The sequence below is a fragment of the Acomys russatus genome, chromosome 32, assembly GCF_903995435.1.
Source record: "Acomys russatus chromosome 32, mAcoRus1.1, whole genome shotgun sequence".
Classification (NCBI taxonomy): domain Eukaryota; kingdom Metazoa; phylum Chordata; class Mammalia; order Rodentia; family Muridae; genus Acomys; species Acomys russatus.
Window position 1 is genome coordinate 23,489,753 of NC_067168.1, and position 26,310 is coordinate 23,516,062.

The 26,310-nt window shown below is 45.9% G+C and overlaps 1 protein-coding gene across 8 annotated transcripts in view; it reads right to left on the minus strand.

The window, feature by feature from the left end:
• Positions 1-8,931: 8,931 nt before the first annotated feature.
• The window catches only part of Zbtb38 (zinc finger and BTB domain containing 38), a 71,406-nt gene continuing 54,027 nt past the window's right edge, over positions 8,932-26,310 (minus strand). For 6 of the 8 annotated variants that reach the window (XM_051140650.1, XM_051140649.1, XM_051140647.1 and 3 more), the window contains one exon: positions 8,932-12,936. In XM_051140650.1, coding sequence (XP_050996607.1) covers positions 9,352-12,936 — 3,585 coding nt within the window. In that variant the 3' untranslated portion in view covers positions 8,932-9,351. Of the gene's footprint in view, positions 12,937-22,298; positions 22,385-22,912; positions 23,117-26,310 lie in introns of those variants that run through there. The other 2 variants (XM_051140651.1, XM_051140652.1) reach the window with 2 other exon arrangements.

Consider the following 26,310-nt stretch of genomic DNA (forward strand, 5'->3'; position numbering starts at 1 on the left):
TACAACCCTTTAATACAGCTCCTGTAGTGACCCCCCCATTATAAAATGATTTTTCATTGCTACTTCATAGCTGTAAGTTTGTGACCATTATGGATCATAATGTAAATATCTGATACGCAGGAGATCTGATATGCAATCCCTGTGAAAGGGTGGTTCGATACCCCTCAAAGGGGTTACGACCTGTAGGTTGAGAACCACTGGCCTACGGCATCCTGCCCATTAGATGGCCTCCTGGCACCAAGCACCTCCTCTTCCATATGACACTTAACAGTGTTATAACAGTGTCACTTTTTTGTGCATTTACTGCAGGATCGTGAAGACTGTTTTGTGCTTCTCCTTATTATCAGTACCTAACTCAGCCACGCCTCAAGTGACTGAAGCACACACAGCTCTTGAACGCCCACCGGATGCCAGTCTCATCTGAATCTCTGACCGCGTGACCACGTGACCATAAGCAACTCCATCCTTCCGATTGCTTGGGTTGAAAACATAAAGAGTTACTGTTGATTGGTTTTTCTTACCTCCTGGTACCTAAACACTACCACCAACTGTTTGGTTTCAGACTTCCCTCAGTCCCTTCCTGCTGCAGAGTGTGGCTGGCATACCCGACTCTTCACCCTGAACTTTCCAGCCCAGGGGCAGGGGCTTCCCTTCTCTATATAATCCAGGCATTTTGGCTCCCCCTCTCTTGTCTCTCTTCTTGTGTCCCCCCCACCTCACCCCCACCCCTCTCTTGGCAGCTGAGAGCTGCTTCCAGTAAACCTGCATTTATAGATATAACTTCATCTTGCAATTAGCTCATCCTGCCATTTCAATCATCTGGTGTCCATGACTGACTGGGGGAAGTTGAGCCCCACCCAGCCCTCAGGCCTGAAGAGGCCACTCCCTTTACCTCATCTTTCTCCACCTGATATCTTCTTTCTCTGCCTGGAAACCCGAGAGGAGCTAAGGCCCCAGCCCTGGTGGCCTAGGGCCACATGGGGACGATTCGTCTCCTATCTCTCTCTTTCTCTGTCTGACGCAACTTTGAACTCGGTGAGTGACCCATCCCCCAGCAGATGCCAAGAGGTACCAGGTGCCTCTCACAGGGTCTGGAGCCCTTAGACTTGTTCTAGCTAAGCCGTGGCCATGCCAGAGCCAGTCTTGGGAACAACTTTGTTCTGGGGAGTCTTCAGATGTCTGAGGGTAGGTTCCCTCTGCTCAAACCATCAGACCCCAGAGTGCTGAATTGGGACTCCACTTCCATAGTCTTAGGATTGCGGCAAAGGCTGCTAAGATGGCTGCCACTGGATCTAAGCTCTAAATGTTTCCAAACTGGTTCTGTCCAGGTTTTTGGGAGCGGTGCTCTCGCTCCTTCCCCTCCTTGACTACAGGACAGATTCAGCTGCGCTGGCTCGTCACACCCAGTTTCACGTGCTGCCTCTGCCCAGCCTCCCTCATGTCCATATGTGGACTCCATGACAGTGGAGGCTGTGGCAATGGCGGCAGGAACAGCAGCAACATTGACACCAATGGCTGTGTTTTTAAACGGCCGGTGGCCATGGCCTCTAATAACCCGTGGCTGGTTCCCATTTTGATTTTGGGATGAAGAGGGTGGAGCCATGGCTTCACCTCCATCTTGACTGAGGCCAGTCACATGACTGGCAGCCATGTTTGTTGTGGGAGGGCTGTGACTTCAGCGCCATCTTTATTAAGGATTACCAGGTGCATTCAGTGCCTTGCTGACTGCCAAATATAGCTTCTGTCTTTTAAACTTTGGCTGTGTGGATACACTGGGACATGCAGAAAACTACAATGGTTTATAGTGGTGCAATGTGGTAGGATCAGCAGGGTTGCCAGTCTATGAACTGCATCTGTGATTGAAGGTTTTGCTTTGATAATAGTATGATCAAATCTTTAGTGTGTTCATATATTTAAAGTCATGCTAAGAACTCCTATTTGATGTTTACAATTTAGAGCAGATAACTAAAACACGAGGATTGTTTAGCTCAGATTGCTTCATAGGTGATGGCCCTCAAGCCTGTCAGAGACCTGCTTCATATGGCATTTAAATGTTTAATGAAAAAGCTTATTATGACAGAGACCCCCAACTTCTAGTGGTAACCACAAGGCCTCCAAGAAGATATGGGGACAACAAACAAAAGATGACTCCCCCTGGATTATGGTACACTAACCACTGGGCAAGACTGTCTCAGCGCCATGCCCACTGCTAAGGCCTGGCCTGAACTGTGGACAAGCAGGACACCTGGAGAGTTCACTGCCCCGTTTTGCCTATACGAAATAAGGTCAGTCAGTCTCCCAAGTTCTTCCTCCACAGAAAGGCCTCCCGGATTTGCTGGGCCTGGCAGCCAAAGACTGATGCTGCCTGAGGACCTGTGCCCACAACGAAACCATCGACCCCACGAGAGCCTACAGGAAGTCTGTCTAGGTAGTGGGTAAGCCTCTGTCATATTAATTGATACATAGGCCACTTGGAATATACTTCCTGTGGTAGCTTATTCTTCTCAGGCTCTCTGATGGGTTTGAAGAGCAGTTTAACAGCAAAAAACAAGGCTTCTCAGAAGAGTGTAAAGTTTACGTAAGGTCTGAGGAGCTAAGAAAGTGTTTGAGGGTCCAAGATGTGTTTTAAGGTTGGTAATTGCGAGTTATGAGGGTTGCAAGTGATGCTAACATATCCAAAATTGATCTCTTTTTGTAAACTTAAATTCTTGTGAGCTTCAGGGAGTCCACTTGAATCCACAGGCCAAATGGACTCCAGATAAGTCCTGTCAGTTAGCAGCCTGTTTCCCTACCTGCCCATCCCTGGGTGTGGGATCTAGTCTCTTCCCTGGTTCTGGGACTCTTCCCCACCCCATCTGCCAAGACCATAGGCCTAGGAGTTTGAAATGCACACCTAAAGAAAAAAATGTTTTTCTCTCCCTAAACTCCTTAACTTCATCTTCTGCCCCTAACATATGTCTGTCCCAGCGTCCTGTCAGGCCCAGGTGTTTCCTCAGGTGCTGCCTCCAGAACACAGGTGCTCCGGCCTAAACCTCATAGACTGGCCCAGCTGGACCAGCAGTTTCCTAGGCACAGGTGGTCTCACAGATCCTGGACAGCAAGTAGGACAGCATGCTCTTCCAAGACGTGGCCAACATTCCAGTTTTTTGCTCTCCCATTCCCAATATCGATGCCACCAGTGTCAGCAGAAAGTAGCCAAAGACAATAACTTCACTTCTTATTCTTTTTTTTTTTTTTTTAATTTAGTTTTTCAAGATAGGGTTTCTCTGTGTTGCCTTGGCTACCCTGCACTCCCTTTGTAGACCAGGCTGGCCTCGAATTCACAGTGATCTGCCTGCCTCTGCCTTCCTGAGCACTGGGTGTATGCTACTATGCTCAGCTCCTTTGTCCGTTTATTATTGACAAAAGGTTGGGAGGTTTGGTTTCAAGCATCCATTGGTCCCTACCTGCTGCAGGGTGTGGCTGGCATGCCCTGTCCTCTAGCCTGAACTTCCCAGCCCAGGGGCAGGGCCTTCCTTTCACTATATAATCAAGACAGTTTGGTCCCCCTTCCCCGCCCCATTGCCTCTCTCGACAGCCAAGAGCTGCTTCCAATAAATCTGCATTTATATATAACTTTGTCTTGCAATTAGCTCATCCTGCCGTTTCAGTCAACAACTATTAAATCTATCTTCAAAATAAATTCAATGTCTTCAACATTGTGTGCTTCCTAATGGGAGAAGATGTCCCCATTGAGGAAGTTTTCTTGCTAATATCTACATTGTGGGCAGCTTAATTTTTTTAAAGACTAAATTTAAAAATGGAGAACTAGAGAGGGGTAACTACTGATCAGGACACTACACCGCAGACCTCATTGGATTCTGATTCAAAGTATAAAAAATAGTCATGACAATTATGATAATGGAATTTTTAAAGATTTACTTTTATTATTGCTAGTCATATATGTACGTGAGGTGGCAGGAAGAGAGGGTGTGTTCACATGAATGTGGGGTCCTGCAGAGGTCACGGCTTTAGATCTCCTGTAGCTGGAGTTACATGTGGTTGTGAGCCGCCTGACATGGGTGCTGGGAATCAAAGTTGGGTCCTCCTCAGAAGTATGTGAGGTTAAGCACTAAGCCATCACTCTGGGGAGCAGATGGAGTCCTGAGGAAATGTGTACAGTTGACATGAACACAGCCATGTCAAGGACCCCAGGGCCTCAGACCCATGGGAGTAGCCAAGGCTTTGCCCTGGTTCACGTACAGACACTGATCCTGTGTGTACAAAGTGTCAGCCATAGCTTCCTTCTCCCAGATGACGTCAGGTCCATCTGCCCCACTACAGAGCGGCCCACTGAGATTAGCCAACCCACCTCCTTGTTTGCATTGTGTTTAATAAACTCATTTGAGTTTGTGGGCTGCCGCTGGTGCGTCGCCTGCTTGAGCCCAGCTTTTCTGTGTGTTCATCACGTCTTCGGTCCCTGTTACTCCCGGGAAGGTCAAGTCCAAGGTCATGAAGGTCATAGTAATCTCACTGGCCCAAGATAATACAAAAATTTTGAGCCAGGGTCTCTCACTGAGTCTGTAGCTCACTGATTTGGCTGGGCTGGCCAGCCAGTGAGTCCTGGTGGCCGATCTGTCTCTGCCTTCCCAGAACTGGAACAGGAGGCAAGCGTGCAGCTTTTTACCTGGGAATCCAAACTCAAGTTGTCAGGCTTGAGTGGCAGGCATTTTATTGACTGCTATGTCCCAAGCTGGTAACTATTGATTTAAAAAATTTTTATTTTTAGATTTATTTATGGATATGAGTGTTATGTATATGAATGTTATGTATATGGTACGTATGGGCACCACCACACACATTCCTGGTGCCCGAGAAGGCCAGAAGAGGACATCAGATTCCCTGGAACTGTAGTTACAGATGGTTGTAAGCTATCATGTGGGTACTGGGAACCAAACCCAGGTCTTCTGAAAGAGCAGTCAGTGCTCTTAACCCCAGGCTTACTTTTTAGAATAAGCCTAGTGGCATTAGTACATATGACATGGTATACTGTCTATGCTCTGCTTCACAATAACACAACAGGGAGGGAGAGCAGGAACGGGTACGCTTAACCCATGAGAGGTGGTGAATTATTGGCATAGGATTATGAGTACATGGGAGCTGCACATTTATTTGAAAATTTCCACATCCAAAGACCTAAAAATAGATGTCCAGAATGTGACATGCTCTTACCATTTCTACCCTGTTCTTACGTTTTTCATTTTCACCTTTGTCCAAGTCACCGCCACCTCCCACCCATCCAGTCACAATCTCTCATGTGCTCTCCTGTCTCCAGCCTTGCCCTGTCTGCTGGTCTGCTCGCTACACTGCAGAAAGAGTGATTTTCTTAAATGCACTAGACTCTTTCCCTTTCCACGCAAGGCCTCTAAAGGAGTCTCACTTTGGGATTTTTGGTACCTCGCTGACCATATCCCCTACCACTCAGTCCTTCCCCAGCTCCACCACAGCCCTGTGGGACAGAAGAGAAGTTCAGTGCTGTGTTAAGATCCACAGAGATCCGCTATGTGTTCTTTGACTGCCTGCCCAGGCTCACCCAAACACGGACTTTTACATTCACCCATGGCTCCTTCATTCCCAACACACACCAATGTGGACCTGATCCTTAAGGTGTGCCTTGGCACCCCCATCTTCTTTCTTCTCTGGTTTTGAACCCTTGGGAACTCAGGCTCAATTTCCTAATTCTCTGTAGCTTCATCAGACTCCTCCAAACCCATGCCACAGAAGCCTGTACAACAGTGGTTCTCAACCCGTGAATTATGACCCCTTAGTGGTCAAATAACCCTTTTATAGGGCTCGCCTAAGACCATTGGAAAACACAGAGATTTATGATTCATGACAGTAGCAAAATTATAGTTATGAAGTAACAATGAAAATAATTTTATGGTTGAGGGTCACCACAATATGAGGAAATACATTAAAGGGTTGCAGCGTTAGAAAGTTTGAGAACCGCTGCCCTAGAACATCCCTGAACTGCACAGCTTTGTCTTGTCCCCTCACTCTCCAGCTTATTATAAGCATGCGTCTTGGAAGGGCTAGGAAAGTTCAAACACAAGGACTCTCAAGTCAGGCAAACCATACCCTGTCTAGCTGTGAGACTGTCTCAAAGTCACCACATAACAGGTAATGGGGTTCTCTTCAGACCTGGGGGCTAACAATGCCCAGATCATAAAGACATTGCTAAGTACCTGGGATTCAACAGTTACGATCTGTTTCTGGGAGAGCAGAATGCTTCCAAGTGAGTATTTCACTATGAGGTGCCATCATAACATCAGGCTCATCCCGAGCACTCATTTACCAGAAGCTGTCGACGTCTCTTACTCAGTTTTGTTGGTTTGTTTTGGTAGCTCTGGCTGGCCTGGAACTCATTATGGAGACTAGTCGGCTTCAAACCCAGAGCTCTGTCTGCCTCTGCCTCCTGAGTGCTGGGAGTAAAGGGATCTGCCACTGTGTCTGATCCCTATTTGGTTTAACATCACAGTTTATGAGTCCTAAGTATGTAGGCTCCATGAAATATAAGCATGGAAACAACTCCAATGAATGAGTGCTGTGTGTAATAAAGCCATCACTCACAAAAGATGAAATCTCTGCACAAAGGAATCAACACTAACATACTTAAGAAAGAGACTTAACATAGGAATAAGCTATTTTAATCAAGCAAAATGAATTTATATTCCTCATTTCTAAAAATAAAATTAGACCTTTCCAACCCTTAACATCTGCATTTAATAATATCTTCTAACCAAAATACAGATGCTAAAACAGCAGATTACAATATATCTTGTACAGAATACAGCATATTCATTGCTTACACTTACTTTAATTCTACTTGGTCGTTATGTGCTCGATGCATACTTAAACACCACTCATAACATTTTCACAATCAACAACAACAAAAAATGTAACCAGTTGTCTTTAAATGGCTCTGCTATAAATTGTATAGAATATACAGAATTACAAAGTCAAGTATTTTATCAAAATATACACCCCCCCCGAAACTAACACAAGCTATCAACATTTTAAATGAATAATACAATTATAGAAAATCTTTGCAAAATTATTTTTATGTATAAATATTCTGCCATATTTACTTTGGTCTAGAATTATCAACATACAAGTCCACTTAAAAAATATCCACATATAAGGGCCGGGAGACATCAGTACATACAATAATTTTGTATTTGTAGTTAAATCAAAACAATTAAAACATAACTAATTGCTTTATAATCATAACTGAGATTAAAAAAAAATTAGTGGACACCGGATGGCCTGTCATCTAATTAATTCAAAAGTGATTTTCATAAGCCCTTTGTGACTATCTCCTTAACAAGACTCTAGTGAACAGTGTGGGTATACATATATACAATGGATAAAATAAAGTTGAGTTTGCTTGCATTTACCTACTTTCCTCTAGTATATAATACTGTATGTTGGTGAACGTAGATGAGCAAATGATAAATGTAGGTACAGCATTGGGGTTGTTTAACAGCAAAGTACTACAGTATAAAAAGGTCACCTTGAGTCATGTCCTTTTTTCTAGGTGGTTGAATGTTTTCTTGCCTACCCCAAACCACACTAAGTCTTCTTCGTGGAGACATCACAATACTTGGTGCAAGAAACTGGAGTCCTCTGATAACCTTCCAGCCTTGGATTTCCATCTACTGAATCCAGCAGACTGCAATGGCTGCCGGCCACTCTCTCCATGTTCTCAGTTTCACTCACACTGGCGTGATGGAACGGGAGCAGTGTGCTCTCCCTCCTTCCTAGTCTGGCCGTTTTAACAGTAAAAACCGTGAGTTCCAGCCTTCCGGGATCCTAGTTCACATGAAAGGACATCCTTAGGGCAAGTAGACTTTTGAGGGCAATGTCGACAGTCTGCGTCAATATAAAAACATAATTTAGAAACGTAAGTGGGGCTTTAAGGAGGGAGCTAGGTGTCTGCAAGCATGAAGGCGGAGCCTCTGGCTTTTTGGGTGCTTCCGAGTCGGGAGGTAAGGGAGCAGAACCCTGTCCCCTCCCCCCACTCTACTTCCCTCCCTTCAAAAACAACGCAGCTGTTGAGGCAAGGACGGTCATCACTTCCCCTTGTCCTCCTGTCATCAGTGGGGGGTGGGGCTTCTGCTGCCCTTTAACTGGTATATACCTGTGGGCTGCAGCATCTCCAAGAAGGGGCAATGTTGAGGAATTAGGCTTTCTGCCGTTCCCGGGTGCCTGAGACTTCATGACCACAGAGGTATGCCTTGCACTCAACCTCCTGCATACTCCTTCAGTGGAATGGGAGATGACGGGATTATTTGACCCTTTAAGTCTGGGTGGAATAGCCGCCCCCCCCCCCCCCCAACATCCATGGCCTCGGGATGACTGGAAGACTGCAGAGAGTTCTGAAGAATCGGACCATTCTTCATTCTCTGTGGTGAGGCCAGTGCAAAGGATTATACGGCACAGGTAATCTCAGGTAAGTTCTGGGAAGGCTTTCCCCATAGATAAGGCATGACCTGTGTTTTGTGTGACTTGAGTAGACCAGTTCTAGTAACAGCTCAGCCATACTTTAAGAGAACAGCACAGGATCCCATTGAGAAGCACATGCATGCACATACGTCAGATTCCAAATTCTCTACTGAGTTCTACACCAGTCCTCATCGTTTTCGGGTCTATTGCTTGTTCTAATCCTCTACAAGGGACATAGACAGTTAAAAGTTACAGTGACTCATATATATATATATGTATATATATATATACATATATATATATATATTACAAGGTTTTTGTTGCACAAAAGTAGTTCTAGACAATGCATGACTGTCCTGTTTCGGCTGCCCATTACATATTTTCAGTTATATTGACAAGCAATTTGTAAATACCCATTAATTTAACAGAGGTTAATAGTGCATAAACACTGTCATAGCTCATTTAGCATTTAACACATCTCAAAGACGCCACCTCCGTGATCCGGACCCTTATTTTTTCCAGTGACTAACAAACAGTTCAGCAGTCCTCATTAGTGTTCGCAAGAAAGTTTTAAATTAGGCTAAAATTCAGCTGCTTTTCTCACTGTTCAAAATACCACAGCTAAGGATTTCATTAGCCTTCACAAAATACTTGGGTCGTTAGAAGATTCAGCTATTTTGTTTTTATGCACTCTGTGTGAAGTGAATGATAAAACCCAAAGTAGGTGTTAGGATCCTTTTTGGAGTTTACACAAATGAAAATTAATACCCCTCAAATTCCTTTGTGACTATTATGTGAACAAAACTAACTCAAAAAAATTAAAATTAACTCACAAAACACTTTTTCTGATGACTTTCCTAACTGTCGTCACTCAAAGGACATTTTCAGCAAAGGGCTGTTATCCTTTTGGTCGCTGTCTTCTGAGTCAGTACAAATTTGACTCTCCAAGAGATCTGAGTTTTCGTGGCACATGTCACCTGTTTTTTCTTGCTTAGTTAAAGTCTTGAATAAGTGTTTCTTTTGGTGCATTCTGAGGGCAGCAGCTGTTTTGCATATTTTGGGGCACTGGAAGCAGGCAAAGCCTTTCCCATCATGCTCGCGAACATGCCTCCTCTCGTGATTCCTTTTTGTGGAAAGATATAAAAAACCCTGAAAGCAGAACTGACAGTGGTACCGCTTTTCACCAGTGTGGATTCTTTCGTGGATCTTGAGAGTCTCGTTCAGCGTGAACGCCTTGTTACAATACTGACACACGAACTCCTTTACGCCCAGGTGGATGCGCTCATGTTTCTGTAAGTTCCCTTGCACTGAGAAGCACCGCCCACAAGTCTTGCATTGGTAAGGCTTCTCTCCAGTGTGGCACCTCATGTGCATCTTGAGCGTGGAGGGGCTCTGGAACGGCTTTGCACAGAGCTCACAGGTGTAAGGCTTCAAAGTGAGATGTTGGTGGGGCTTGCCTTCAGCTCCCGCCCCTGCTGCTTTGTCGCCATCACAGAGCTCACACTGCAGTTTGGGCATCTCTTTGTTTTCTTCTTCTTCTTCAAAGGCCTTATTCGGAGGCAGCTTCACCTCTGCGGGATCCAGTTCAGCTGGGTATCTGCACCTGCCGCCGGGGCTTCTGCTCCCATGCCCCTTCCTCCACTTCGCATTTCTCATTTTTCTCAACTGTTTGGATTTCTTCTTGGGCTTGTAGTTGTAGTACGGGCGCCACGGCTTGTCGGTGGAATCCTGATCACTCGCCTCATCAAACACCTCACTCATCTCTACACATTCAGCCTGGCAAGGCCCAAGGGGGCTGTCCCTGTGGGGTTCTGGGTCACTCTCCTGAGGCACCGTCTCCTCCTGCATCTGATACTTGGGTTTCCTCCCTCTTTTGTAAAACAGCTTCGACCCAAGGATATGCCTTTTCACAATGGCTTCATTTCCAATTTTCACTGTTATTTGGCAAAGGGGTGCGACACTGCTGTTTGTGGAGGTGCCAGGCAGAGCAGGTTTTGCTATATAAGTTTCAATTTTACTGGTTTCCTCAGTGGCACTTGTGGTTTTGCCCGAAGACCCTTCCTGGTCAGCAACGTGTTTTGCCTCCACTGCTATTTCTCCCTTGGTACACGGAATAGCTTTCTTTTTCTCCTTAATGCTCTTGGGTCTACTCGAAAGTCTCCTGCCTTTATCTGCCTCAGGCTTGCTGTCCTCTTTCAGGGACTGACTGAGCTCCGGTTGTGGAGCGGCTTTGTGGCTGCTGTTGGCCAGGCTCGCAATGGTGTTGCTGTGCTTGATGACCGACGAGAACTGGCTGCTGTGCACAATGACGGAGGGCACCGAGCCACTGTAGCTGATCACGGAGCCTGAGTGCTCACCGCCTTTGCCCACCGATGAAACACTTGTGGGCTCTGCCTGTAGGTTAGTGCTGACGGGGATTCCAGTGGGAGAAACTGACACCTCAGTTGAATCCAAGTTATTGACGAGATCAGTTTTCAGTGCCTCCTTTCTCCATGGGACGGCTTCTGCCTTTTTTACTTTGGCAAAAGTGGGTGTGCCGTGCTGTGAAGGTGTTTCTACCGGGGTGGCAGAGATGGTGGTGGTCAAGGTGTTTCCACCATCTTGGAAGTTCAGTGTGGGCATGTCAGAGCTTTGCGAGTTTGGAACGATGAAGGGATTGGATGCAGACTCACTCCGTAGAGTGTTGTCTCGAGCCCCTTCATAGGAAGAATTCCGGTAGCTCTTATAAGGTGCCCTCTTGCATTTCATAGGCAAGAGCCTGTAAAGTTTATATGGATAGACAGTAGGCTTCAAGCCCCCATTTGCTGTTTTCTTATTGATGGGGAGTCTGTGATCTATGGCATGAAAAGACTTCTGGTGGTTTTTCAGTATGTAGTAGGTCATAAATGTTTCAAGGCAGAAAATGCACTGGTACCGCCTCTCTCCAGTGTGCCAGATTTCATGCCGCGTCCTGTACTCGGCCAGTGCAAAGACCTTGTTGCAGTAATGGCAAGGGTATGTTCTTCTCCACGAGTGAACGTTTGCATGCCTTCGGAGGCTGGACAAAGTCACGTAGCTACGTTTGCACACAACACAGCTGTAGAGCATCTGCCCGTTCACAAATTTCACCATGTGGTCCGCGTCCGGCAAGACACTCCCAGCGCTGGAAAGCTCAGCGACCCTATTTTCCGGTATTAATGATTCTGGGCTTGTAAATGAACTTCCATCTTGTCCAATAGTGGGGTAGTTTTCTAAAAACGGTTGGCTTCCTCCTGGGATAGGCATGTGGCTAGACCGCATACAGATCTGTTCGTGCCGATCCAGTCTGTTGAGGGTGGTGAACTGCTTGTTGCAGTACTTGCACACTAAAGGCTCCTGGGTTGGCTTGTGGAGCTGCATGTGGGCACTGAGCAGTGCGCTGCTCTCAAAGGATTTGGAACAGCAGCTGCAATTGTAAATGAGGGGCGGGACCTCCGTTGCTGGTGGACCAGGAATATCCGAAGGTTGGTTCTCATCTTCCCTGGGAAAATGGACATCTCCTTCCTTGTTGGGAGGTTCTGGGTGTGGCAGAATTGGAGCTGGTGGTGGACTCTTTTCTTGATTAAACTCTGGGCTGGGTACCGGAGGGAGTGGTGTATTTTCTGTAGTTGAGTCAGAATCCTGGGTTTGGGTCTTTGGCTTTCGGCATAGCTTTGCTTTTGTGGCAGGAGCTTCACCATTTTCTTTTCCCGTTTTCCCGGACGAACTGCTGTCCTGTTCCCGTACAGGCTGACTCCTGTAAGCCTCGGTGATGGAAGAAACGGCATATGAATGTTCAGCAAGCGTGCGGACAGGCTCTACTTCATGGCAGATATTGGTCCTCTCCTGGCAAAGACCAGCTGTTCTCATGGAATCAGACATTTTTTTGAAGCTTGCCCTCAAGTCCAGTGGGGAAAACATGTTATTACTATTTTCCGTTTCAATGATGGAAAATGCATTTGTGATCCTTGGCCCATTAGTAACAGCTGGTTCTTCGTGCCTTTTTTCATGTTTTTCTTCTTTAACCACGCCCTTTTCAGTAATGCAGACTACATAGGGACCTGGGGAATTTGAGAAGCTGCGGTCACTCAGGTCTTCTAAGAATGATATCCCCAGCTTTTTCCCTGCAGCTGCAAGATCAGTGACAGTTTCCTGTCTCTTGACCACAACAGTAGAGCTGTAGATGTAATTAAGTATTTCTGTAAACACTTCAGCTTTCAGGTCATCCAGCTCCAGGACGTGGCTGGAGATACAGATCGTATGGCTCCAAAAGATGTTTTTGAAATAAAGGCTTGAGGCAGCCAGGACATTGCTGTGGGCTTTAAACTTGGTGTCTTCCACAATGATGGTGACATCGCATAAGATGCCACGAATGCGCTGCTCATTTAGGATGGAGAGCACCGTGTCGCTGTGAAAGTCGTCCTTGAGGTCCCTGGAGAGGGACATGACTGTCATCTGAAACAAGAGACAAATGGTCAGGGGTTTTTCCTTCAGTGGCCTATTTATTTCTAGACTATTTTCTAATTCTGGGGGAAAAAAACAGTGGTTTTTTGTTTTGTTTTGTTTTGTTTTTTTGTTTTTGTTTTTTTACATGTGAGAACTCAGACATTTATCTCATCTTGTCGTTATTCCAAAGACTTGGAAGTCAACAGCAGAAGGCCAGCCTTCTTCTTGCCCCAGACTGTTTTCTCATGCCATTGCTAGTAGCTGTAGTTGGAAATCATCCTGGGACTCTTTCCCCTGCCTTCTGCAAAGTTTTGGCTATGTGTATGTGTCCAAATATGGGGGAGGGCAAGTTTCTGTATGGCCAAACAGAAAGGGTCTCCCCACTGGACACTGCTGCATGAGGCTCTAGAGCTGAGTGAAATCTTGGTCCCTTAGAAGCGTCCTCTTTTCATCTGACTTTTCCTCAGGGAAGACAAGGTCATACTATTTAGCCCCAACTACCCTGCAACTTGTTACCTACACAAAGCTGGCCCTGAACTCTGAGATCTACCTGTCTCTGTCTTCTTCCAGATGTTCCCTCAGTCCATCCCAGGACCTGGGGATTAAAGCCAGGCTATCACACACGCTAGGTGAGTCACATCCCCAAGCTCTACTGGCCTGGAACTAGATAAGTAGACCAGGCCGGCACCGCATTCACAGAGATCAGCCTGCGTCTGCTTCCTGAGTACTGAGTAAAGGTGTGTGTCAACACACCTGCCTTCATTTGATGGTGTGTGTGTGTGTGTGTGTGTGTGTGTGCTGAAGACGGAATCCCTAACCTTTACATGCTGGTTAAAGGCTCTACTGTTGAGACATAACTGCAGCCTCTTCTATATTTTCAAAGATAACCTGATCCAAACATAGTTCATAAAGCAGAAACAATGTATTAATGTACTTGTAAGCGTTTCTCCTCAGTGGGTGGTACCTCTGCGTGAGGGTGTCTGCTCAAAGAAGCAGCAAGAATAGAAGGAGCCATCTAACTGGCTCTTCTCTTGTGCTTCTCTTCTGAGTGGCAGTGTGGCAGTGTGGCAGTGTGTGTGACCGAGTCTGACCATCAGGGACACCCTCCCTCCTTGCCACACATGGCCTGGTAAGAACTCTCTGTTTGATTTCCCCTTTATTCTAACCAGACTAGACTGGAGTTTTAAAAATGAACCTGCAGAACACTGAAGCCAACGAAGAGGCAACAAAACACTAGACCAGGAAAGTATGTGGTAGTGAGTCTCATCCGAACTTCTTAAGTTAGAACTGAAAGGTGCGATGGCTCATGGACAGTCTAAGGATGTGACACATGTAGCATGCCTGAGTTATTCTATGGTGGAAATGTCCAAGAAACAATGGTTTAAAGGTTTTAGTTGATCGTGGAAGAGTATGGCAAAGCAAAGAGCAGCTCACCTATGGTTCTTTCCCCTACTTTGCTCTATTCAAGCTCCCAGCCTGGAGCTGCCCACATTCAGGTGGGTTTCCCCTCTTATCCTTTCTGACACACCCTGAGCCCTGCTTTACAATTCTATGTACTTCTCAATCCAATCAAGCTGATAATTAAGACTGACAAACAGAGAATGACAAGATCACTCAGCCACCATCCACGCTGTGACCCTGGGATGGCCAGAGCCTACTGACACGGCAATGGCCAAAGCAGCAGCTTTTACACATATCCGTGGTGACAAATGCACAGCACACAGTGACCTAAGACACAAATGAGATGGATAAGCTGACTTCACGAGATACCATCTGTTCTGTTCTAGTACTTTTCACTTAAAAAAAATGCAGACAGTAACTCACGGGTTTTCACTGCCAATTCATCATCCTCGTAGGTAAATGTGATACAAAACCCTGCTCTGGTCTACAAGATGTACTAACCACACGCACTGTACCTAGCCGATCTGTGCCATCAGTATATGCAGTCTCCAGAGTGCCATACAGTTCGGCAATATTTGTCTAACCATCAGCTGCAACGTCTTGCTAGTGCTGAACTGTAGATAGCATTTAGCTCATGACACCTATTCAGTTAGATAGACCAAACAGCCACACTAAAAACTCTTCTTAACCTTTTTGTAAAGGGTCTGTTACAAGCTGGGCCCCACTGTGCTATTTAGCTTCCTTTACACAAGCATCAGTTGATAAAATTCTTGTGTCACTTTTGGTCACAGGAAAAGGGCACATTCCTATGAGGCTTTCAACTCCGACAAAGAAACTGCATACGCGTTCACCATCTTTAGTTCTTGAGACAAGGAAGCTAAGACCTTTGCTCACTTGCTGCATCACTCCTAGCTGGGGTTTCCGGTGTGACCATTGTTTCAGTTTCTTTCTTTAACATTAGTTCTTTGACTCTGCTTTGCTCTTTGTCTCTAACTTAATCTTCATGAGTCTTTTCTGGAATTGTGAGGGATCATTTCTATCAGTAAAAATGGAATTCAACCAAATGCAATCTTGTGGATTTCTCAGTGCCCCTGGAAGAAGAAAGGCCTCCCTGAAAAGACTCAGCAGTCTGACGTTCATGGGCTACAGGCCAGCGGCAGTTTGGTAATGCGTCTTCTGCCTTTCTTGTGATGTCTGCTCTAGGCTCCTATAGGATATACTTCCTCCACAGGTTCTTATTCTTATCCTATTTAACTTTCCTATAAAGACACACACACACACACACACACACACACACACACACACACACACACACACACGAAGGAAGGACTGGGCAGTCTTGAAGTTTTCAGTTGCTTGGGAAGGACTGGAGTGCCTGTGGGAGGTTATCTTAGAGGCACTGAGGGTGGGACAGCTGCCCACTGTGGGCGGTGCCATCCTTTGTTTGGGAGAAGTGGAGAAAGGCTTACATGCATCCACCCTTCTCTGCTTCCTGGTCATGGAGGCAGTGGTACAGCTGCATCGAGCTCCTGTGTCGTCCATCTCCTCTATGATGGAAGACTCCTTGAACAGTGAGCTGGAATGAATCCTTTTCCTCTTAAGTTGCCTTTAAAATATAAATAAATAGCTGGGCGTGGCAGCACATGCCTTTAATCTCAGCACTTGGGAGGTAGAGGCAGGCAGCTCGCTGTGAGTTCGAGGCCAGCCTGGTCTACACAGCAAGTCCAGGACAGCTGAGGCTAAACAGAGAAACCTTGTCTCAAACAAACAAACAAACAAACAAACAAACAAACAAAAGCCAGGTGTAGTAGTGCATGCCTATACTCCCAAGTGCTCTAGGAGGCAGAGGCAGGCGGATCACTGTGAGTTTGAGGCCAGCCTGGTCTACAAAGTGAGTCCAGGACAGCCAAGGCTACACAGAGAAACCCTGTCTCAAAAAACAAAGAAACAAAACAAAAATTATTGTGTGTGTGTGTCATGTGGAGGGTAGTACATGTGCTGTGGTGTGCATGTGGAGGTCAGAGGACAACTCTCTGGAAACTGTTCTCTCCTACCATTGCACAGGCTGCAGAAGCTTGCATGGCAAAGCCTTTGTCCAACGAGCTGTTTCACCAGCCCCTTAAATGGCTTCCTTATGACAGCAGCAATAGAATCGCGACATAGGGCAGCACTGAAGGGGAGGGGAGCCGCTCTCGCCAGCATCTGTATTCTCTGACATCAGAGATGTAAGCACTTCACAGCAAGCCTTCCACACTTCGTCACAGCAAGAAACTTAGAGCAGAAACCACAAAAAATGTAAGTCAAAGAGAAGATGAGGCTTAATTTACATGTAATTTCTAAAATAATTTCTTAAAAGTTTCATTTAACAAGTTTGCTATTCTTAGCAGTGTTACTGAGATGGAATGAAGGAACCTGAAAAGGCTAAAAAAAAAAAAGGGGGGGAGGGGGGGCTGGCTCAGCAGTTAAGAGCATTGGCTGCTCTTTCAGAGAACCCAGCCACACACCAGCTCACAATTGTTTGTGACTCCAGTTCTGGGGAATCTGACGCCCTCTTCTGGCCTCTGTGGGCACTGGACATACATGTGGTGAACAGACATCCATGCAGGTAAAGCACTCATACACATAAAATAAAATAATATTTTAAAGGCTAACAAAAATATTCCAGATACAAAAATGTTGGTGAGCTAACACCAAAACAATCCATAATTAGACAACTGTCAATACTTGACCTGTGCTACTGTTTCCCTAAGTCTGTATTGTTTAAACTTTACTTATTGTGAGTATTATTATTTTGAGCACTACTGTATTACTGTATTTCTACTGTATTATCGCTGTGTGTTGTTTGTGTGTGACAGGAAGCACCCACGTGCAGCAGAACGTGCACAGAGGTCAGGATGCTTTCGTGGCGTCATTTTTTCTCTTCATTATTTTGTGGATCCTGGAGATTGATCAGGTTGTCAGGCTGGCCTGGCAAGTGCCTTCATGTCTGTGGAGCCATCTTATCAACCTCCAAGTTTGTATTTTACCCAGAATAGTTTTTAAAAGCACTTTTTGTCAGGCACTGGTGGCATGCACCTTTAATCCCAACACTCGGAAGGCAGAGGCGGGTGATCTCTATGAATCTGAGGCCAGTTTGGTCTACAGAATGAGCTACAGGACAGCCAAGTCTACGCAGAGAAATCTTGTCTCAAGAACAACAAAAAGCACCTTTTAACTATATATGTATACAGACACAGGTGTGTATGAACATTTACATGAAAGTATGTATGTATATACACACACACACACACACACATATATGAACACTTCTATTTTGCAAGCGTGGATATAGAAATAGAGTGAATAATTTGGCACCCAAAACAGTACACTAGAGAGAGAGAAAGAAAGCATAATTAGTAGCTATGCCAGAGAAATAGCACACACTGGGACTAGATTCCAGAAAGATGAATGGTCACCCTATATTTATATACATAAATATGTAAACAGAATATACAGCTCTATAAAATTCAAAACAAAAAAATTTGTGTGTATTAACATAAAATATATGCAGTTGTCATAGAGAAATTCTAGTTAATCGGCTCATTTGTACTCCAGCAGTTTTTGTCTCCTGCCACACTCCAGCTCTGTAGAGCACACACATACATTTAGTACAAGCACGGTCACATAGGTTAGATACTTCTGATGACTAAAATGACTTTGCAAGGCCAAGTTCCTTGGTGCACACCTGTAATCCTAGCACTGAGGAGGCTAAGGCAAGAAGATCATAAGCTCAAGGCCAGCCTGGGCTACATGTGAGACCCTTTTAAAAAATAGATCTAATAAATAAGTAAATAGAATAATAATATGATTCTGCTATACTTGCTTTCAAGATTAACTACCTTATGTCTATGTTTTCATGTGTGTGTGTGTGTGTGCAGATGCATATATGGAGGGTTCATAGTGTGTGTGTGCATGTCTATGTGGAGGTCAAAGGTCGCTCTCAGCTGTTGTTCCTAAGGAGCCATCCATTTTGGTTTTTGGGACAAGGTCTCTCACTGGGACTCAGGGCTCATTGTTTCAGGCTAGGCACGTCCCAGGGGTACATCTGACTCTGTATCCTCAGTGCTGGGATTGTAAGCATGCCCAACTTTCTTATATGGGTAATGGGTATTAAACTTGGGTCTTCATGTTTGTGGGGCGAACTTTACTGAGCGATAGCCATAGCGCCAGAACTACCTACTTCATAAAAAACAATGCAAATCTCTGCTCATGGTAAAGATTCAAACGGTCAGGGCAGCAGCAGTCCCTTCTCCATCTTGGCTTCCTCCTCCCATACCCAGAGATGCCATCAGCTCATCTTCCTTTTCATGGACCACCTTCCTCATAGCTATGGAAGACCTCTCCTTTGTGAGTGTATCATGTTTTTCTCTTCACAGTCTGCTTCTCCAGCCTGGAGCTCTCCTGCTTGGCAGACTTTAGACACACCCATCTCAAGTCATCCCTCAGCTGGGCGGCCTCTGTCTCCTGGGATGTCTGGCTGTGTGTTCATGTCCACCTGGGAGCACCTGAGAATATGTTTGCTCACGTGTGTCTTTCTTGATGAGTCCCCACGGGCGGGAACAGGTTTGCCCGTCTTTGTACTCTCTAAAGCTGCAGCACAGTGCATGCTAACTAGGCTGATGATGAGCAGAGAACAGCTGAAGCAGATGTCTTAATACACATATTGTGCAGACAGAACTTCCAAAGGTAGAAGCCTTAAAAACTAGATCAAAGTGAACCCAATTCTACTGTACTGGGAGCAAAATTAAGAGAAAAATAAAAATTAGTTTTTGCCCACTTTACCACTGTGTCCTTTAGCCTGGCAGTTTTTAAGGCATGTTTCAAGGGCCTCTGGGCTTCCTAAGATATTTTCTAAAATTGTGAGGTCAGAACTACATTTGTAATGACATAGGGTTATTATTCATGTTTTCAGTATGTTGAAAAGCATGCTTTGTGCAATGACAATGACAGGTAGGTGCTAGCACCTCCGCAGACACTGTGCCGGGGCACCGAATGGAAGGACTAAAAAGTAATAATTTTATTAACTTTTATCCTTGAGATTTGTGCATGCATGCGTGCATGTGTGTGTGTGTGTGTGTGTGTGTGTGTGTGCGCATGCGCGCGCGTGCGTGCACGCATCTGCATGTGTGTTTAATCAGTCTGTGTGGCTGCGTACATGTTAAACACTTAAGGGTGCACACTGAAACAGAACTGCTTCCGAGGACAGGAACCAGTTAGCTCTTCAGGCTGTGGGCTTAAGCAGCGTAGCCTTCTGCCCTGGATACCACTTTGAAAGAGCCACTGATTGACAGGCTTCAGCGGCCTACTTAGTTTCTTTGGTCAACATTTTCTTGAAAACAGACTAAGATTCACTGTCGCTTTGTGGTGTCACTACTTTGTTATGAGTTAATAGGATTTTGTTTTCACGTGAAATTTAAACTCCGGAAGTCACATTTCCCAACACAGCATGATTTTTCTCATGAGGCTGATGCTGATGTGAATGAGCACGTGTTTTGGCTATGGTATAGCACATCTGGAAGTCTGGACTAACTCAGGGGACCAGTATTTTCTAATGACCAATGCATTTTTTAAAAAAGGTACAAAAGAGACTTGGAGGCTTAAACATAACAAAGTATGCAAGGTTCAGGGTCCCTGCTGCAACTAACTTTGAAGGAATCATCATGTCAAGTTTCAGTACAATATCAAAGAATATCCACAGTTAACTAGAAAGGCTATTTTTTTTTCAACTGTTGGGCAGTGGTTGTGCATGCCTATAATCCCAGCACTCAGGAGGCAGAGGCAGGCGGATCTCTGGGTTCCAGGCCAGCCTTGTCTACAGAGCGAGTCCCAGGACAGCCAGAGCCACAGAGAGAAACCCTGTCTTGGAAAACAAAAAATGAAACAAACAACTGCCCCCAAACCCCACTTTTCCAACTATTTAAGTATGTAAAGCTGAATTTCTCTTTATACATCTTAACTAATGTAACATTCTGCATTACAACTGGTTGTAGGAACAGATGTGAAAATCTACTAAGCTGAAGTTGAAGATATCTGACAAAATATAATACCATTCTTCTCAGTTTTTAAAAAAATCTCACAGTTGTCATTTTAAAGAAAATGTGACTTTATCATTTAATTAGGTTGACCATAGTTATTTTACATGAGTATTTAAATACTCATTTGAATATCTGAATATGGTAAATAGTGGCAGACCTCAGACCAACAAAACCGATTTGAATCGTCAATGATAAAGAAGTTCAGCCTTAGACCATGGTCCCATGAAAGTCTGCACCTACCAGGAAAGTGGGATAGAGGTGAGGACATCCTATTGAGAGTCTAGGTGAGAAAAATATAGGGGATAGGGAAGTAGGTGGATCCAGAGGGTCCTAGAAACCTACAAGAGGAACATTATGATGGGTGGATCTGAGCCCAGGGGTTCTGCTTGATCTAAGGCACCAACCAAGGACAAAACGTGCAGTCATCATCAAACCCCTACCCAGATCTAACCAAGGGACAGAACATTCTTCACAGTTAAGTGGAGACTGGGGACTTACTTTCACAGGATCTCTGGTGCCCCATATTTGGCCATGTCCCTTTGTGGGGGAGGCCCAATGGCACTCGGAGGAAGGATAGCGGACTACCAAGAAGAGACTTGATACCCTAGCACCATATTCAGGGGAAGGAGGTCCCCCACAGTCACAGTCATAGGGAAGGGGATTCGGGTGAAAGTGGGAGGGAGGGAGGAATGGGAGGATGCATGGGATGGGATAGAAAATGAGATGTAATATGAATTAATTCATTTTTCAATAAAAATGTGTTAAAAAAAAAAAAAGAAGTTCAGGGGCCGGAGAGATGGCTCAATGGTTATGAGCACTTGCTCTTCCATGGGAGCTGGTTTCAAGGCAGCTCACAACCACCTATAACTCCAGGTTCAGGAGAGCTGACACCTTCTTCTGGCCTCTGGGCACCAGGTGTACAAGTGGTACACAGACATACATGCAGGCAAGACACTCGTCCATATAAATAAAAGGGGGATAAGTATATCCGAAGACAAAACAAACAAACAAACAAACAAACAAACAAACTTAAGATTACTGTACTAATCATTAAGGTAACATCCATAATACTTTGAAATGATTTATGCCTCCAGGAAATTATTTCATTTTACTTAAAAAAAATAATCACATGTAACTGGTGTGTAGCTGGGCGTAGCCGGGTGTGGTGGTGGCACACATCTATAATCCCAAAACTCGGGGAGGCAGAAGCAGGCGGATCTCTGTGAGTTGGAGGCCAGCCTGATCTACAAAGCAAGTCCAGGACAGCCAAGGCTACACAGAGAAACCTTGTCTCAAAAAATAAAACAAAACGAAAATCACATGTATGCCTAAAAACAAAAAAACACCAAACACAAAGTGACTGAAAGTAAGATAGGAAGCAGAATCCCCAGCAGACAGGTGGGGAGACGGAGGGATGGAGACATGCCCACAGCCGATGCAGGTTCTCCCCCACCCTGAGGTGAGTGTCCTGTTTGGATCTGAATATGGTTAAGCAGCCTGGTGGACCCATCCTGACTATGCCCAGTGAAAGCTGCTCTTTGACTGGCATGGCTGCCATCTTATCCTGTCTGTACAATTTACTATTTGCTTGCATCCTGCTTTTTTTTTTTTTTAAGTCTCAGGACCTATTTTGGTCACGACAATCTTTCCAGTTCAAATGACTACCCACTCGTTTACCTAAGACCAGGCCCTCGCCGTCATATCCAGGATGCTGCTGTTACGCCTTTGTTCTCAGGCTACAAGGGAACTCTCCTTGCCAATGATGCAGCCACCACTTGCCAGTATTTCCAGCTTAATCAAAGCTTCTTTCCCTTTAGCCAGTTAAGACAATTCTACCCAATATACAGAGATAAACATACTCAGAATGATAATTCCCATATAAACTCTATGACTTACCACGTGTGCTTATGAAGAGACCAGCGACTGTCAGGCCTCCTCCTCTATTGCTCTCCACCTTGTGGGTTTTGCTTTGTTTTTGTTTTTGTTTTTTTTTGAGACAGGGTCTCTCACTGAACACGAAGGTTACCAACTGGCTAGACAGTGAGCTCTGGATAGTCTCCTGTCTGCCGCGCCCCCCCACCCCCCCGCCCCGTCTCCGACCCCCAGCACTATAGTTATAGGCCACATTCCATGAGTGTCGGGGATCCAGACTCAGGTCCTCAAGCTTGCAGAATAAACATTTTTATCCTTGGCCATCTCACCAGCTCCTGCAGTCTATTGTGTTTTATCGGTGAATCTCTAAGACATGACGGAAGAGAGTGACCCGGCTCCTTCTGGGAAGGCTGCTCTCTCCAGACAGTCTGGACCCCAGTTTTCTTAAACCCTCCCATCAGAGAACGCTGAACCCTCCTGGCCAGCTCCCAAGCGACTCAGTCCCTAACATAAATAAAATAATAGAGTTGAATCGACAAACAACTTTCTCCCCTCTCTACTGCAAGTTGTGTTCTATAAAAAGAAACTTAGAAATCAACCCTAACTAAAAAAAGAATGCTCTGCGTGAGGATACTGACCTGGAATCCTGCAAAAGCCAAACTCACATTCCATACCCAGCTAGCGCAGGCCTATGGAAGGAGAATCCACTGTGCGGGGTTGCAAGGCCCTATGGAAATGTTCTGACAAAGGACGTTTTGCTGCAGGGAGCTGGCTGCGCCATCCCACACACATCCTCGCAGTACATTTGCTCACAGTCATGGTGAGGTCTACGTCAGACCACACGTGACAGGGTGTTAGAAACACAAGCACCAGATCTCGAAAACAGATTACAAAACAGAAGCCCTTTATAGAGCAGAGCTGTGTCTAGGAAGAGGAACATCCTTTTGATTTTGCCTTCAAAATGGGGCCCAGCAGGGGCATGGGCGAGCTGTGTATACCAGGTGCAATGCACTGAAAGCTATCAGACTCAAGGTGACACAGCGTGGCATGGGGATTCATTTTCTTACCTGAAACTCAGAGTGACATCGTGAGCTGCTGAATGCACTCCACACAGGGGTGGCTGGCTGGGGCAACCTCACCCATTATGGTGTGTGGGTAAACACTGGGCCTCCGGACTTGTAGTCGCGTGCATTGGGCTGTGAGAGCGAGTATTGTAAGGTTCGTGAATGATGCAACGGGCCCAGCTACACATTTTGCGCTGTTTGCAAAGATGAAAGGGGAACAGGTCCGTGGGTTGGGTTTTTTTTTTTTTTTTTCCGTTAAAACGGAGCAGTGTTTAGGATGGCCCGCCTGCCGCAGGTTCATCGGGATCGGACTCGCCCAGGCACCTGCAGACTTGAGAAACCTGGCGAACAGGCTGGGAGGCTGTCTCCTAAGCCCTCAGAATGCTGTGTCCCGGTTTCAGCAAATTCCACCCACACTCAAGAGTCCCAAATGTTGAAAGCATTTTCAGTCTGAATATTGTTCCTTAGGACAGGTTCCTGTTCTCTGAAATGTCTCACTGCAGGGATGAGCTGCCTACTGAGACAGTTGGTTTTTTTTTAAAGGGCAAATACTGTTTTTCCGTGAACTTGAAGGGCTGGCTGAACGAGTGGAGATGCCCCTTCCTTTCCCACTGCTACCCCTGGGGTGGGTACAGGAAGAGCTGTTGCGCATTCTGGCTTCTGAACAAGAATGCTCACTTAACTAGTGGCAAGGACAGGCTATTCTGAAATGGACAGAGCACCAGCTGCTGCTTTGGTCTGAATCTACTGCCACTGTTCCCCAATCTTCCCAGATATTTTTTTGCACTTGGCTCTTGGGACTCAACACACGACAGTGAAATCATAGTTCATGCTGATTCTCCCTGGAAAGCAGGAAGCTGGCAGAAGGGATGAAATCACACACATACACACACTAACACAGACACACACAGACACACACCAAGTGCATCACAGTAGGGGTTCCATGGTTGTGTCACACAGAACCCAGCAAGCACATCACTTAGCACAGAGTAGGGGTTCAACACAACCCAGCAAGTGGCGTACTCAGCATACAGTAGGGGTTCCATGAATGCTAACAGACAGCTGCAGAGTTGAACTGACCGTGAAATGCCTAGTTGACTATTGATAGAACTGCTCACTTAACCTTTGATCGAGCACAAATCCACGCTAAAAGCCTTCTGAGGCCTTTGCTCTTCTTGGGATAAAATCTAGAATGGGTACCCCATTCTCTCCTGACTCATTTGTTCCGTCCTGCCTCACACATAGGCTCCCTTTGCCTTTCCCATCTGCCACGTTTCTCCTGGCCCTGGAACCTTTAAAGTAGCCTAGTTCAGGCACTGCGTAGGCACGGCCTCCCCTCCTGCCCAGCTCTGAAGTCACGGGGCATCTCTTCTACATGCTTCCATTTTGACTGCCCTCTGCTGTGACCTGGACACGAAATATCTCCCATAGGCCCATCTGATGTCTCCCCCTATGATCCTTGACTGCTGGCAGGCAGTGGCCCACTGGAGGACACAGGCTGCTGGTGGCAAGCCCCTGCTTTGTTTACTGATTCAGTGCAATGCTCCTGGCCACCCCAAGCTGTCACCAGCTCGTCCATGCCCTCCTTGCGCATCCGTCGTCCCTTACATTGCTTCTTTTAGACATCTTGTCTAAAGTAACACCCTGCCATCACCTTACTGCCTCTATGCTGCTTACTTCAACCTGCAGCTATCACACATATACTACTCCCTAGTTATCTGCAGGGCCCAGAGAGGGCCACTCCTGCCACATACAAATACAATTTCCCATGCACATACATCTATGATAAAGTTTTCAGATTAGGCACAATTACGCATTAACAATAATTAAAATTTAACAATTAAATAGACTATAATAAAAGTTACTTAGTACTTAGTACTAGTTATAAGTTGCTTCTGGAATTTTCCATTACATATGATCTAGGATAGCTGTAACAGTGGAAAGTCAAATTCTAGATACAGGAGGCTCCAGTTGACTCTTCACTCTTCCTCCCAGGGGAGTGAGCTGTGGAAGGGGCAAGCCTGTCTACTCTTGCTGCTCGAGTTTGCTGACTGAATAAAGAGAAAATCATACAGAAAAAAGGTGGCTCAGCCTGATGAAAATCCCAACCTGTAAAGCCTGGTGTGGTGGTATGCCTGTAATTTCAACACTAGAGAGGCTGAAGGAGAAAGATTAGGAGTTTGAGGCCAGCCTGAGCTACACAGGAGACTTCATTTTAAAAACAAAAACAAGCAATAATGCAAATGCAAACTGGCTATCTCCTGCACTCTCACCTCCATCTACCCCAGCGCTCTCACCTCCATCTACCCCAGCGCTCTCACCTCCATCTACCCCAGCGCTCTCACCTCCATCTACCCCAGCGCTCTCACCTCCATCTACCCTGGTGTTCTCACCTCCATCTACCCTGGTGTTCTCACCCCCATCTCCCTGGTGTTCTCACCTCCATCTACTCCTGCACTCTCACCTCCATCTACCCTGGTGTTCTCACCTCCATCTACCCTGGTGTTCTCACCCCCATCTCCCTGGTGTTCTCACCTCCATCTACTCCTGCACTCTCACCTTCATTTACCCTGGTGTTCTCACCCCCATCTCCCTGGTGTTCTCACCTCCATCTACTCCTGCACTCTCACCTCCATCTACCCTGGTGTTCTCACCTCCATCTACCCTGGTGTTCTCACCCCCATCTCCCTGGTGTTCTCACCTCCATCTACTCCTGCACTCTCACCTCCATCTACCCTGGTGTTCTCACCTCCATCTACCCTGGTGTTCTCACCCCCATTTCCCTGGTGTTCTCACCTCCATCTACTCCTGCGCTCTCACCTCCATCTACCCTGGTGTTCTCACCTCCATCTACTCCTGCGCTCTCACCTCCATCTACCCTGGTGTTCTCACCTCCATCTACTCCTGCGCTCTCACCTCCATCTACCCTGGTGTTCTCACCTCCATCTACTCCTGCACTCTCACCTTCATCT